Raw genomic sequence first — 15126 nt, forward strand, 5'->3', positions numbered from 1 at the left:
ACTACAGATTAGGAGTTAGTGTGTTATGCTATGTTACATTTTAGGACACTCATTTTTTGACATCTCTCAAATTAGGATGTGTATCTATAAGTAGTTTATTTTGTGATAATATTTCTTTTTTCCATAAAAATTTGCCATTAAATTTATGGAGTTATAATCTGAGGCATTGTTGAGTAAGAATATTGAGTAATTTAAAATGCACAGAAAGTCAAAGTATGCAGTGTGATGTAGAGGAAAGAGCTTTATGAGCTTTGAAAAAGAAGCAAATTGAGTTCAGATATTAACCATTTACAATGTTTGTGACTTTCAGCAAGTTGCTTCACTTCAGTGAGTTTCAGGTTGCTCATTTGTGAAAGGTTTAATGGCAATATTTAGAATAATAGAGGCACTCAGTAAATGACACATCTTCTTATTCTTAAAAATAAGCAATCATTGGGCTTCCCTGGTGGCGCAGTGGTTAAGAATCTGCCTGCCAATGCAGGGGACACGGGTTCGAGCCCTGACCCAGGAAGATCCCACATGTGGTGGCAGAGCACCTAAGCCAGCGAGCCACAACTACTGAAGCCCGCGCGCCTAGAGTGCGTGCTCCGCAACAAGAGAAGCCATGACAATGGGAAGCCCGCACAGTGCAATGAAGAGTAGCCCCCATTCACCGCAACTAGAGGAAGCCCACGCACAACAACGAAGACATAACACAGACAAAAAAAATTTTTAAACAAATAAATAAATTAATTAAAAAAATAAATAAGCAATAATTTTAGCCACAGAGAGAAGAGTTCAAAATCAGTGATAATGTTCTGATTTTTCAAATGTAAAAAATGTTTTTTAAAAGGAATCTGAAGAACAGTTTTCTGTGTTTTATTTTTTAATCTTCACACATACCAAGTAAAAGTCTTTCTTGTCTCTTTCAGAGTTTCACACTAAATAGAGTAAGGTCATGTCTAACTTTTTCATTCACAAAAAGGTCCATTTGTTTTAATTTCTTGCTAGAGTTTAAGAGGCATTGAAAGCTATTTTTATATTTAATCTATTTTCAAACTAAGGCACTTATAGCTCTCCAAACTTTTAAAATTATATACTATTCTGTAAGGTATTTCTTCTAAATTTATTGTATAACATTAGCAAATAGTTGGTATTTTTTATATTGATGGCAATGACTGTTTCGCGTTAAATATAGAATTATGGTGCTCTGTGAATCGCACTCATCATATACTAATGTGTTTATTTTGTAAGTAGAAGGAATGATATTTAGAAAGTAAAGGTTTACTATTATATTTAAACCACTGCTCTACCAAGTATTGAATAATGGGAAAAGACATAACTGATACAGGCAAAAGTTCCCTTTTAGGGAAAATTGTTTTTAACTGCAGACATATTTTAATAGATGAAGAAATATCAAAGAAATTTCCCATAGACAGGAGGGGTATTATTTCTGTGTCAAGGTCATGAAAACTATAAACTTGAAACTGAAATGAAAATAAAAAGTTAATAAAATTTAAAAGTAATGAACCACAAAAGACAGCTTTGAGATAACTTATGAATTTACTTTGTCAACATGTATACAGTTTTTGATAACAGATGATTCATCAAGCCTAATGAATAGCTTTTAGAGAAGAGGCATATATATAAGCAACACATCCTTTTATTGTATAAACGTTTGAATACTTTTAAGGATGGAAATGTGGAAAGTTACGGGCTAGCACTTTTACATTCCTGTGGAATCTGGAAATTAAGGTAATTAGCTCTTAGGGCATACTGTGTAAATACATTTAGAATGTCATAAAATGATTATGTGCCTTCAGTATGTCTTACAAGCATTTGTGCCAAGAGAAATCCTCATTCTTAAGTAAATAAGGAAATTTGTACTCATTCTCAGGTGCTACTAATGTCTTTCTTTTAAAAATGTAGAATCTCAATATGTGCTTTGTATGTAAGAGTTTAAAGGGCAGTGATTTATACATGTAAATTCTTTAGAACCCTATCTTTACACCCCATACCTCTCTCTCTTTGCCACCTGCTCCCTTGATTCCGAGTGGAAGAAACCATTAATAATATACTTCCTTAATCAAAGCATATAAATTTCTCTATTTGTTTATCTTTATGTTACTTTAAAAGTAGACTGTCCCTTTCTGGGAATATCAAATATGCTGTTCTTAACATATTTTCTGCTGGTAAAATGCTAAGTAAGGCAGATTATAAGACTGTGGTTCACACTATCCTCCCCCTGCCCCATAGCCCCAGCTTAGTCCAGTCCTGTTCTATGTTAAATTGTTAGTAGCTTCAGTTCTTATTTTGACAGGACCGTATGAACTACCTTTAACTAACTTTAATAGGTTAGGTGAACACCACTTTATTTCTTCTTGTGCTTTATTTATCAAAAAATTTTTTTTGATCTTCTGATTTACATCATAGTTTGAGATTTTCATCACTTGTCAATCTACGTAGCCCAAATTTTGGTGATTTCTCCTCAAAGTATAGTCTACAAACCACCTGCACTAGAATTGTCCCGAGTAGTTCTGTTAAGTAGGCAGTTTGGAAGGCCCATGAAGATCTGCTAAATCAGTATCTCTGGAATGGTTCCCAGGAATCAGCATTATTATAAGCACCACAGGTGATAATTATGCTTATTAACATTAAAGAACCACTTCTGTGACCCTAATCTCTGTTAAATTCCTTACATATAGTTTTGTCTCTAACTGAAGTATTCACTTATTCTAACTACAGAATATCATTCACTCTCAGACTTTACTCTTCTCTAGTAGGACTTTCTTTCAACCCCACAGGCAGGTTCAAGGTAGGTTGATGACATCTGATTCAGGTTCAGTACCATAGCATTTCTGGATTGCTGATATCCTATATTCCCTTTCTTCTTTCCAAGTTCTGGAATTGTCTAGCAACAACTCAAGGATCTTCTCTGAGCTATAGATTCAGTTTGTCCCCATCAATCTTCTTCAGTTACTCAGCTTCATCTTTTTTCTACTTCTGTGTGGCTGTTGATACTGTTGGTAATGTCTTCCTTCTTATAAACTCCTTCCTTGCCTTTGTTGAACCTGTTCTCTTCCTGGTTTTCTCCCTCCTTAGCAGACCTTTTTTTTTTTTTTGGTCTTTTTGATAAGCTTCTTTGGCCTGTTTTCAGTCTCTTCTCACTCTGCAGGTGATAGCATCTGTACCCGCTCACTACCCTACCAGTTTTGCTACAGGAAAACCTGGGACTTAAGATTAAATGATCCATCTACTTTCTCTGAGTTCATGTTCATCAAGAGAGAGATTTTCTGCCTTTTAAAATATTAGCCTTTAGTCTAATAATTAAGACATAATGTAGTGATAAATTTACTAATAAGTTTTAGTTGGCCATTTCCACTATCTAATAGTCTCCTTTTATTATAAAGCTTAAATAGTATTTGCTTAACTAGGAAAATACATTACAACTTGATCTCCAAGGGAAATATTAGTGTGGAGATATGATTAAATTGATATAACTGAGGTGTCAGACTCTATTTGAGTTTTGTTTAAAGCTAGAGAGTAATAATTCAGAATAGCAAATTTTTAGTGTAATAAAACTAATATCCTTTATATAAACTATTGCTTTAAAAAAATGCTTCTTACTCTTTTTTTTCTCCTTTTTTCTTTTCTCTGACTACTTTTCTGGAGAAATTTGAAGTCAGAAAAAAATTACATTACATATGTGTTTTTTAATTTCTTAGAAATGGAATACATGGTTATTGTAGAATATTTGGAAAATTTTAAAAACATAAAGAAAAATATTTAAAATTACCTGCAATTATAGCACCTAAATGTGTTTATATTTCTGCTCATATTTTAGGGTATATTCTATCTCAACCTACTCTCTAAAAATTGCAGTTATATTATACATTCTGTTACATACTTTTTTCTCATATAACTGCATTATATGACAATTTTCCATAGTGTTAAATACTCTTTTCTAATGAGATTTTTAAGTACTATACAATATTCTTTTGCTCAGATATACTCTCAGTGTAATTTCTGGATCGAAAAAATGAACATTTTAAAGATAAGAAAGTACCCTACTGATCTCAATTGGCCTTGGCCTGCAGCAGCGGCTTGAAGCAGGATTTTCATTCCCAGACAGAGATTGAAGTCAAGCCATGGCAGTGAGAGCGCTAAATCCTAGCCACTAGACCAGTGGCCAGAGACCAGGCCCTGGCGCATCAGCTGTGTAGAAATGAATTTCCACATAGAGTTGGAAAGTAGTGAAGCAAGTGTTTATTTGGAGGAAAAAGGGTACGTGTGGATAGACACATGGGTGGGCTCAGAGGGAGTGAGTCGTGCCCTCATGGTAGTTTGAATCACTTTTATGGGGCATTTCTTCTAGGTTTCCTTTGGCCAGTCATCTTGATTTGCCTGGTTCTGAGTCCGTATTTGGTATATGTCAGGAACCTCCCATGTGTGCATGCGCATCTCTTAGCCAAGATGGATTCCAGTGAAGAGGCCTATGGGTAGCCTGACATCACTTACTATGAGGTGATGCCCCCGTCCCTTTAGACCTTTGAGGAGCCTTTCTGCGCATGTATAGTTGGGAAGGTCTCCTTGACTTCGAGAATGAGGAATATGTGGTCTTTTATCTGTTATCTGGGCAGGGCTCAGCTCTTCTCTCGCTCCTGCTGTTTTGGAGTACCTGTCCTCAGGGGAGAAACTCCAGCTGTTCAGACTGGGGCCCATCTGTCTCCTGCCTCACTACTAGTAATAATATTAGTAATTAACATTTATTGAGTACCTCTATGTGCCTAGCATTATCTAAGCACTTAAAATGTATAATCTCGTTTAATCCTCACCATAGTCTCTATGGTAGTTACTGTTTTTCATCTCCTCTCTGTGGATTAAAAAAAATGAGGTTCAAAGAAGTTCAACATTACACAGCTAGGAAGTGGTACAACAGTGATTCAAACCCATATCTGCCTGATTCAAGAGCCTGTATTTTAGAAGCTTTTCATATATTGAAATAGGTATTCTCTATTCCTTGTTGCAAGAGCTTCTCAAATTAGATTTTGTCCTGAAGCCATTTTAGATTTTCATCATGTAGAAACTCAGATAATTATTCTATTATAAATAAACACTACTAGTAATAGGAAAAGGAAAAATACTTTTATTGTTAAGTGGGATCTATTTTGGTCTTTTTAATGAATAGGAGACTAAAGCCTGGAGGTAATTCTTAAATGAATCGATTAAGGATGGTCCTACTGTAAGGTATTAAAAGATAGACTATAACTCCTCAAGGCCCTTTCTTTATAAAATTCAGTGAAGTACGTGTCTGTGCTTAGGGAGCTGCTGCTTGACAACATAGATGATTTATGTGGACCCAGCAGAATCTAATCTGTTGCACTTGGAGGGAGGTGAGGGAAAGGGATCTAGAAGTGAATTTTTTTTTTTAATTAGGTATTAAGCATTGTATTTTAGCTGAGTCAAATATTACTGTCTAATGTTTGTCATGAGTTGTGAAGCTTTGAAAACCTGTACTGTAAAAAGAAACTAAAACCAACCATATTCAATCTCTTTGCAAAGATAGTTTAAGAATATTCTGATTTGTGCAGTGTCAGACACTTTATGTATAAACTGGAAGATTTTGTATATTTTTTCAGTATTAGCATTATTTTGCAGTAAAAAATCCTCTTATTCAAAAATAATACCTTGTCTGTCAATGGATCAAATACTAATTATCATGCAGTTTAGATTCATTTGGGTTAGTTCTTTTGTTAATTCTTTTGTTTGTTAACCAAAGAGTATGAAATTATTACCTCACCTATAAAAAAGTTTAAAAATGTTTCCCTCCTCCTTAACAGATACAGATCCATATATGTAACTGTTTTTATTCCACCGTATTTCCACCTGTGACCTAGCTCAGCCATCTACGTTCTTTTGTGATTTCAGACTTCTACAAATTATTTTAGCTAGCTTTAATATATTGTTCTCTTTTTTCCTCTGGACCATATTCATATGCTAAATTTAAACTCTGGTCACCTAAGATGCAATCTATTTTAATGTTTTCTCTGAAGGTTTCTTAAAGGTTTATGCTGTAGTGTTATATTGTCATTGAAGTTAAGGTGGTTTTTTGTTAAATGTACCTTCAGTAATGGCTACAAATGATTATCTGCTTCGCTGGTTTGAAAACTCTTTAAAGTATGCTTATAGAGGTTAAATTTTTTAAGAATCACTTTGAAAAGTTCAAACTTCATCAAAGCATTTTATCAGTTCACTTTTGTGTTCCTGAGGGACTGGACTATTTTCTCAGCTTCTAAAGACAAATGGTATTCTGTAAATTCTGTTTCTAAAATCAGTTTTTTAAATGTAGATTAGCAGATATTTGTGAACCAGATCCAAAGCATAGATAAATAGTCTAAAGCAAGTCATGAACATGGGATGTTTCAGCATTATTTTCTTATTTTAATGCAATGGTTTCAACATACACACACCAACAAAAAATCATTACTTAATAACTCAATTCAAACTTTATTCCAGCATCCAGTCATTAGTTTAGTTATCATTAATCAATTTTTCCCCACTTCATGTCATCTTAGGATTGTGAATGAAGTAGATATTTTTAGAAAACTTTCTTTTTTCTTTTAAATAAAGCAAAGTGGTATATAATTTAGACATTTTCCTACCCTTTCCCTGTGACATTTAATGACAATGTGGAAGCTTTAACCTGTTTACAGCATAAATACTATATTAAGTACCATCTTATCCTCCATTTCTTTTTGAGTTCTACTACTCATTAATCTAATTTTTTCTGTGAGATAAACTTTCTTTCTTCATGATTTAGCTGTTCCCAAATCCCCAAATTTTCTCCTTTCCTACTCTTTCTCCCCTCCTCATTTTTCCCAGACTTAATGAAAGCAGCATTTGGAAACATGACATTCTGTATATTTATCAAGTGTATTTGTGTTCCTTCATCAGTAAAAAGCTTCCTTAAGATAGGAACCTTCCTAATAGGGCCAGATACAATTAGTTGCCTTTTTTTTAAACTCACCATGGCAATTTGAGGGGAAAAAAAAATCCTGCAGTCTGAAACTGACCCCTTTAAACAAAATTAATTTAAATAAAAGGAGACAATAGAAATGGTCTTATCTGTTCTCTATATTAAATGCTTTAAGGACTATCCAGATTACTGTTTTTTTAATAAGCTTTATTTATGTATTTATTTGACTGTGCCGGGTCTTAGTTGCACGTGGACACAGATCCTTAGTTGTGGCATGCAAGATCCTTAGTCGCAGCACACGGGATCTTTTAGTTGTGGCATGCGGGCTCTTAATTGTGGAAGAGACCACATGCCAGATCTACTTCCCTGACCAGGGATCTAACCTGGGCCCCCTGCATTGGGAGCATGGAGTCTTAACCTCTGGACCACCAGGGAAGTCCCATACTACTATTTTAAAAGACTAATTTTCCTTTTTTATTCCAATCTAAGTAAATTTTGTTCCTGAATTCAAGACAAGATGCACATAGAAAGCAACTTAATTCTTTCATCCCTGTGCCTTTAAACAAGCTCTGATGGATTTTCTTTTTTTGAGTGACTCATGGGTTTTCCAGTCTTCTGAGGTATTAATAGTCTTCTTTCCCAATATCAAAAATCTAGTCCAATTTAATATCAAGGTTTCAGTCTTTCAACCAGTTCAAAGCTTCTCCTCTCACCAGCTCAGACCTGCTTCAAACTGGGAAATCTGTAGTTTGGAAGGGGCACATACTTGAGTTTGACTCTTGTCCCTGCTTCCTTCTGTGGGTTTTTAGTGATTTCTCATTGCTAGGGCTTTCCTACCTGCTGTTCCCTTGAAGTGAGAGATGTGTTCTATTGTGGGTTGCCTGTAACTCATTTTCTGAACGTAAGTCCCTTTTGGCTCCTCTCTGATCGGCATCACCCCACTCCCACTAGGCTGTCCTCTTTGGCCCAGATCCCTTTCTAGACAACAGAGTCTTGCTCCCTTTCACGTGTCTTTCTCATTGGTCTTAAGGTAAGCACATGCAACCTCTTGCCCTGTAAGCTCAGAAGAGCAGTCATTCCCCCTGCATCTTTGCTGCTCAACTATATTGATGCATCACCAGCTCAACTCTGTGTCCCTCAAAACTCCTAGAGGGCAAGTTCTCTGAGTACTCTTCAGAAGCCTCTCCAACCAGTCTCTGTGTCCCTGAAACTCCTAGGGGACAAACACTTTGAATATTTTTCAGAAAGACTCTTATATAGGGACTTCCTCTAGAGTACCTCTTTTAAAGAAATCCTCTCCAATCTCACCTTTCCTCATTCTTCAGGCTTCTTTCTCCTTTGATGAATTACCAGACCAATCTTTGTGTGTGTGAGGCTTTGAAGAAAATATTTTCTGAAGTATTTTATCAGTGTATATCTTTTAAAAATGAAATTTTAGACTGTGTATGAGAGGTAGAATGTCACCTACCCAATAGTCCTTTACTGTGAAAATGTCAAATACCCAATCATCGTGACTCAGATCATCATCTTTTTTCTTAGTTCTTCCACTTTTTCAGATACTTTCCACCACTTCCTCAAGACGCCAGGACATCATCTTCTTTCTGATTTTACCTCCCTCCCCCTTTTAAAGCTACGATTTGGCATTTTAATGGATACTTTTAAAAAACATTAGAGCCCTCTATTATAATTCCTCACATTTCTCTGGATCCAATGTGTTGTTTCATCTCAATTTTTTTTTTTCCTTCTGGCTAGAAATAACTGGAGGAATTCATGGACTTAGGTTCACTACAAATTTTATGCCTCCTAAGTTAAACCAAGCCTCATTGCTGTCTTTTATGAGCTCCTGGATCAGATTTCTTAGAGCAGTTACTTCAGATATTTGCCACATACCTCAAGTCTCAGTTGTATTTACAGCACCCTTGTTTTTTTCTAGATGACTCTCTTCACTGAGAAAAAAGGGGCCATACCCTTATGTTATCTCCTCCCAACCTTAGAAATAGTCCTTGTTACTTTTCCTACTTCAACCTTTGTTACTTTCAAAATACCTCCATCTCATTTCTTTTCTCAGAAGAAAAAAAAATGTCGCTTACTTTTGCTCTTTATTCCCAAAATCTTTCTCTTCAGAATCTAAGTTTCTATTCTCATTAAGCCCTCCTACAGAGTTTTCCAAATCAGTCTTTTTGAAAGATCACTTTTCATATGTCCTTCCAGGTTAGAAAACTCAAAGAAGGAGCTCTTCATTGTCCACTACTGTAAGACAGACATCAGAGTTTTATCCCTGACTTTCAAGGCCATCTGTAATCTGGCCCCATGCTAATATTCCAGATAAGTCTTCTTCTGTCTCTGTCTCTCTCCCTGCCTCCCTCCTTCCTTTCCTCTCCCTTTTACAGATATCATCAGGGTGTCATGCTTGTTTGTTTGTTTAATTGAATGTTCAGCTTAAAACCTAGTTTTCCCAGCAATCCGTAGGACTACAGTAAAATTCTTTTGCATTTTGCTAGACTGTTCATTTGACATTTGGTAGATGTTTCTTTGTATTGTTATTCATCTTTTTATGTCTAGGCTCTTTTTACCAACTAGATTGCAAACTCTTATGGCAGAAGAATATTTTTCATAACTCCTTGAAGACAAGGACCCTGAATGTTGCACGTAATTTTTTCAGAGATAGATTTAAAATTGCTCCTGGTAGTTCTTCATTGCTAGCCTGTTTCCTATTTGTTGTGATTGAAATTATTTTTTAAACTTTGATTTTGCTGAATGGCAGTAGAAGTGGTACAGCTTCTAGTTTTTGCCTCAGATGCCCAAGGCTGTTTGGTAAACAACAGATGGATGTCTGAAACATAAATTTCTGCCAGCCATGACCCAAATATGCAGAAAAGACCTACAATAAGAGACATAAGAAAATATCTATTCAGCAAGTTTAAAATAATATCCTTTCTTAGAATTGTTTCTGTCTAGATCAGTCAGAATTTCTGTTAACATTTAAAAGTACCTATTGATTATAGTAAATTTCCTTGGAATAGAGATATAGTTTTAAATTAAAAAGAAACTGTCTCCTCCAGAATGAAGAACACTGGGGTTGTCTAAGAGTTTAAAACTAATCTGAAAGAAAATGTCTATTTCATATTTTGTATACAACATTTGATAAGAAACATAATATTTGATAAGAAACAGTAACTTTTATTTATACAGATATTTTCTTTGTCTTGATGGACCTACCAATATAATCTGCAATAGGAAACTCATTTTACTGAAAAAAATCTGTGTAGTATTCAAAAGGTATGCCACATACTCTACTAGGTGCTTGAGATATACTAAAATAATCAGACATAAATCTGACCCTTAAAAAATTATGTTCTATAGGATAGATAAGGCATGTATGGATATAATTATAGGATTTAAAGTGTTAATACAAGATTTAAAGTGTTAAATGCCTTTAGAAGGTACAGATAAACTACTGGAAATTAGAAGACTAGAAACATTGCTTTCGGATCCAAGAATCAAAAAAATTGTGGATAATGTGACATCTGAATGGAATTATGAAAATTAGGTTGGATTTATAGGAATGTAAGTTAGGATAGGCTAGGTTAAGCAGCACACACAAAAAAATCCCAGATTTTCAGTGAACTAACACAAGTTGATTTCTCACACAAGTAACATGTCAATACAGGTTGACAGAGCAACTCTGTACATCATAGTCACTTGAGGACCAAAGCTGATGGCAGTTTTATTTCAACATCTGTGGTCCAAGGCACTGTAGCAGGAAATATGGCAAATTATAAAATGGCTTTTAAAATCATATCTGGAAGTTGACACATTTAACTCCATACAAATTATATAGTTATACCTAATGTTAAGAGGCCAGGAAAGTATAATGCTACCATGTGCTACCGTATTTCAAAGGCCCTTCCGGTGTTTGAAGCAGCATAGGGGGAATCCTTGGAGAGAAGGAGTATGTGTACAATTTGTATTGGGGAAACTGCATAATAATTTGAAAAGCAGTAATTATACTAATAATAAATGCTAATATGTTTAATTTTTTTCTTTTTGTTTTTTTTAATAGACTTTTTTGGAGCAGTTTTAGGTTTACAGAAAAATTGAGTGGAAAGTACAGAGTTCCCCAGGAAAGTATAATGCTACCATGTGCTACCGTATTTCAAAGGCCCTTCCGGTGTTTGAAGCAGCATAGGGGGAATCCTTGGAGAGAAGGAGTATGTGTACAATTTGTATTGGGGAAACTGCATAATAATTTGAAAAGCAGTAATTATACTAATAATAAATGCTAATATGTTTAATTTTTTTCTTTTTGTTTTTTTTTAATAGACTTTTTTGGAGCAGTTTTAGGTTTACAGAAAAATTGAGTGGAAAGTACAGAGTTCCCCATACGCCCCCTCATTCCTGCGCCCACCCCTGTATTATATGAAGCTGTAGTAATAGTCTCCCCTGTTATTAACATCTTGCATTAGTGTGGTACATTTGTTACAATTAATGAGACAATTAATACATTATTACTAACTAATGTCCACAGTTTACATTAGGATTCACTCTTTATGTTGTATATTCTGTGGGTTTTGAAAAATGTGTAACAGCATATATCTACCATTACAGTATCATAGAGGATAGTTTCACTGCCTAAAAATCCCCTGTGTTCCACCTATTTGCCCCTCCTTGCCTCCCCCCTAAACTCCTGGCAGTCACAGATCTTTTTACTGTCTCCATACTTTTGCCTTTTCCAGAATGTCATATAGTTGGAATTACATAGTACATAGCCTTTTCACATTGGCTTCTTTTACTTAGTAATACACATTTTTCTCCATGTTTTTTCATGGCTTGATAGCTCATTTCTTTCTTTCTTTCATCTTTTTTTTTTCCTTTACATTTTAGGTTCACAGCAAAATTGAGTGGACCGTACAGAGAGTTTCCATGTATCACCTGTTCCCACAGATGCACAGCCAACCTCCCCCACTTGTGACATCCCGCACCTCAGTGTTACATTTGTTACCATTGATGAACCTGCACTGACACATCATTACCACCCCAAGTCCATAGTTTACATTAGGGTTAACTCTTGGTGTTGTACATTCTGTAGGTGTTGACATATGTATAATTATATCCATCATTACAGTATCATGCAGAATAGTTTTATTGCCCTAAAAATCCACTATGCTCCACCTATTTACTCCTCCCTCCCTTTCCCAAACCCCTGGCAACCACAGATCTTTTTACTGTTTCCTTACTTTTGCTTTTTCCAGAATGTCATATAGTTGGAATCATACAGTATGTTTGGATGCACCACAGTTGATTTATCCAGTTGTTTTATTGAAGGTGAGAGATAAAATGTATGAGTACAATTAGTTTGTTGTATAATACAACAATCTTGGTTGCTTCCAAGTTTTGGCAATTATGAATAAAGCTGCTATAAACATACATTTACAGGTTTCTGTGTGGACATAAACTCATTTGGGAAGAACCAAGGAGCATGGTTATTGGATCATATGGTAAAAGTATGTTTCGTTTTGTAAGAAGCTGCCAAACTGTCTTCCAAAGTAACTGTACCATTCTGCATTCCCACCAGCAATAAATGAGAGTTCCTGTTGCTCCACATCCTTGTCAGCATTTAGTGTTGTCAGTGTTTTGGCTTTTAGCAATTCTAATAGATGTATAGTGATAGCTCATTATTGTTTTAATTTGCAGTTCCCTTGCGACGTATGATGTTGAACATCTTCTCGTATGCTCATTTTCTATTTATATATCTTTTTTGGTGAGCTGTCTCAGATCTTTTGCCCATTTCTTAATTTGGTTTTCTTATTGTTGAATTTTAAGAGTTCTTTGTATATTTTGGATGCCCGTCCTTTGTCATATCTGATACAGATGCAGATCTCTGTATCTGTGAATTTGTTTTGTTTGTTCATTTGTGGGGTTTTTTTTTTTTTTTTTTTAACATTACACATATGAGTGAAATGATAGAGTATTTGTCTTTCTCCATCTAGAGTAATACCTTCAAGGTCTGTCCATATTGCCGTCCATATGTATGTAAAGAAGATGTGGCACATATATATATATATATATATGTGCCACATCTTCTTTATCCCTTCATCCATTGATAGACATTTAGGTTCCTTCTGTTTCAGAAGTTTTTAATTTTAATGAGGTTCAACTTAATTTTTTTTCTCTCATGGGTGGTTCTTTTGTTGTATCTAAGAAGTCATGGTCAAATCCATGGTCAGCTAGATCTTCTCTTGTTTCTTCTAGGAACTTTATAGTTTTGCATTTTACATTTAGGTTTCTGAACCATTTTGAGTTAATTTTTGTGAAAAGTATAAGATCAGTATGTAGACTCTTTTTTTTTTCTTTTTTTCATATGGATGTCCAAGTGTACCAATGCCAATTTTTCTTTTTTTTTCTTAACATCTTTGTTGGAGTATAATTGCTTTACAGTGGTGTGTTAGTTTCTGCAGCTATACATATACATACAATTTTTAATATTCAAAAGTCAATTACTTTTTTATATCCAGCAATGAACAATTGGAATTTGAAATTTAAAACACAATACCAATTTCCTTAGCACCAAAAAAAAAATCATATACTTATATATAAATCTAACAAAATATGTACAAGATTCATATGAGGAAAACTACAAAGAAATAAATTAATATCAAATAGAGAAATAAATCAAAATCAAATGGAGAAATATTCCATGTACGTAGATAGAAAGACTTTACTTGATACTCTCAAGATGACAGTTCTTCCCAACTTCAACGATAGATTCAGTGCAAACCCAGTCAGATTCCTAGCAAGTTATTTTGTTGATATTGACAAACAGATCTAAAGTTTATATGGAAAGATGTAAGTACTTGAATAGCTAAGACAGTATTGAAGGAGAAGAACAAAGTTGGAGGAGTGAAACTATCTGACTTCAAGACTTACTATAAAGCTACAGTAACCAAGGCAGTGTGGTATAGGCAAAAGAATAGACATAGATCAGTGGAACAGAATAGACAGCCCAGAAACAGACCCATGTATATGTAGTAACCCAATCTTTGGCAAAGGAGTAAAGGCAATTCAATGGAGAAAATGTAGTCTTTTCAGCTAATATGTTTCTAATGCAAAGCAAGTGGTTGGGAGGGTAGATGGAGACCATATCATAAAGGGTTACAAATATTATACCATGAACTTGTAACCACCGAAGTTCTGTTTGGTGCCCTTTAGAGGATGTTAGGGATCAGGAGAGGAGACATTATTTAGACCAGTGATTCACAAGCTTTTTCAGTCAGAGATTTATTTTATATAGTTTGCTACATATAACCTAAAGATTTTACAGAATAAAAAGCATGCTGATAATTTTTGTTCTTTTCTTTTTACATTAAAATATGCTGATCAGTCTCCACTAAATTGATTTTACTACCACTTGTAGCATTAAATAATTTGAACAATATTATCTGGTCAAAGTGCTTTATTTTACAGTTAAGAGAAGTAAGACTCACAGAAGTAACCTCTTGTTAATCTCAGGTTTACACAGCTAGTTAATGGCAGAGCAATGACTAGGTTAGTGCGAGTTAGTGCTCTTTTTACAGTCATTTATTAATCTATCACTGAGCACTTCAGAAATTATTTTATATTGTCATTAAATCTGTTCAGTAATTAAAAACAAGTTTAGTGCTAAAATATGGATGTCTAAAATCATTTTGCAAATCATGAGTAAACTCAAACTATGGAAGGGTACACAGTGATTGATTAGGTAGAGCGACACATAGTCCTCTGATTAAACTTTGTCAAAGACTGAACGCATTCTGTGTTATATGCGTGTTATATGAGTACTTGCACATAAATGTGCTGGTTTGTCTATTGTCACTGGAACCCACCTCTGTCTTCACTTGACATACTCTTCTAAGTCTCTGAACTTGATTTTATTCCTTCCCTCATCAGTGTCCCTCATTACTACTTCTGGTACAGTTTCCTGAAAAATTTGTCTCTTAGATGTACTTGGTGCCCCTGTACTCTTAGTCAAATAGTCTCCTTTAAGAATAGACTTGGGGGGCTTCCCTGGTGGCACAGTGGTTGAGAGTCCGCCTGCCGATGTAGGGGACATGGGTTTGTGCCCCGGTCCGGAAAGATCCCACATGCCGCAGAGCGGCTAGGTCCGTGAGCCATGGCCGCTGAGCCTGCGCGTC

At 35.1% G+C, this 15126-nt stretch overlaps 1 protein-coding gene across 8 annotated transcripts in view; it reads left to right on the top strand.

Annotated features, from left to right (window-relative positions):
- PHF14 (PHD finger protein 14) overlaps positions 1 to 15126 on the top strand; it is a 208555-nt gene that overhangs the window by 147930 nt on the left and 45499 nt on the right. For 4 of the 8 annotated variants that reach the window (XM_028490048.2, XM_028490049.2, XM_028490051.2 and 1 more), the window contains one exon: positions 11840 to 12174. The exons of 3 other annotated variants lie outside the window; for them this stretch is intronic. In XM_028490048.2, coding sequence (XP_028345849.1) covers positions 11840 to 11977 — 138 coding nt within the window. In that variant the 3' untranslated portion in view covers positions 11978 to 12174. Of the gene's footprint in view, positions 1 to 11839; positions 12175 to 12207; positions 12235 to 15126 lie in introns of those variants that run through there. One more of the 8 variants, XM_028490056.2, reaches the window with a different exon arrangement.

This window comes from Physeter macrocephalus, chromosome 5 (assembly GCF_002837175.3).
Source record: "Physeter macrocephalus isolate SW-GA chromosome 5, ASM283717v5, whole genome shotgun sequence".
Lineage (NCBI taxonomy): Eukaryota > Metazoa > Chordata > Mammalia > Artiodactyla > Physeteridae > Physeter > Physeter macrocephalus.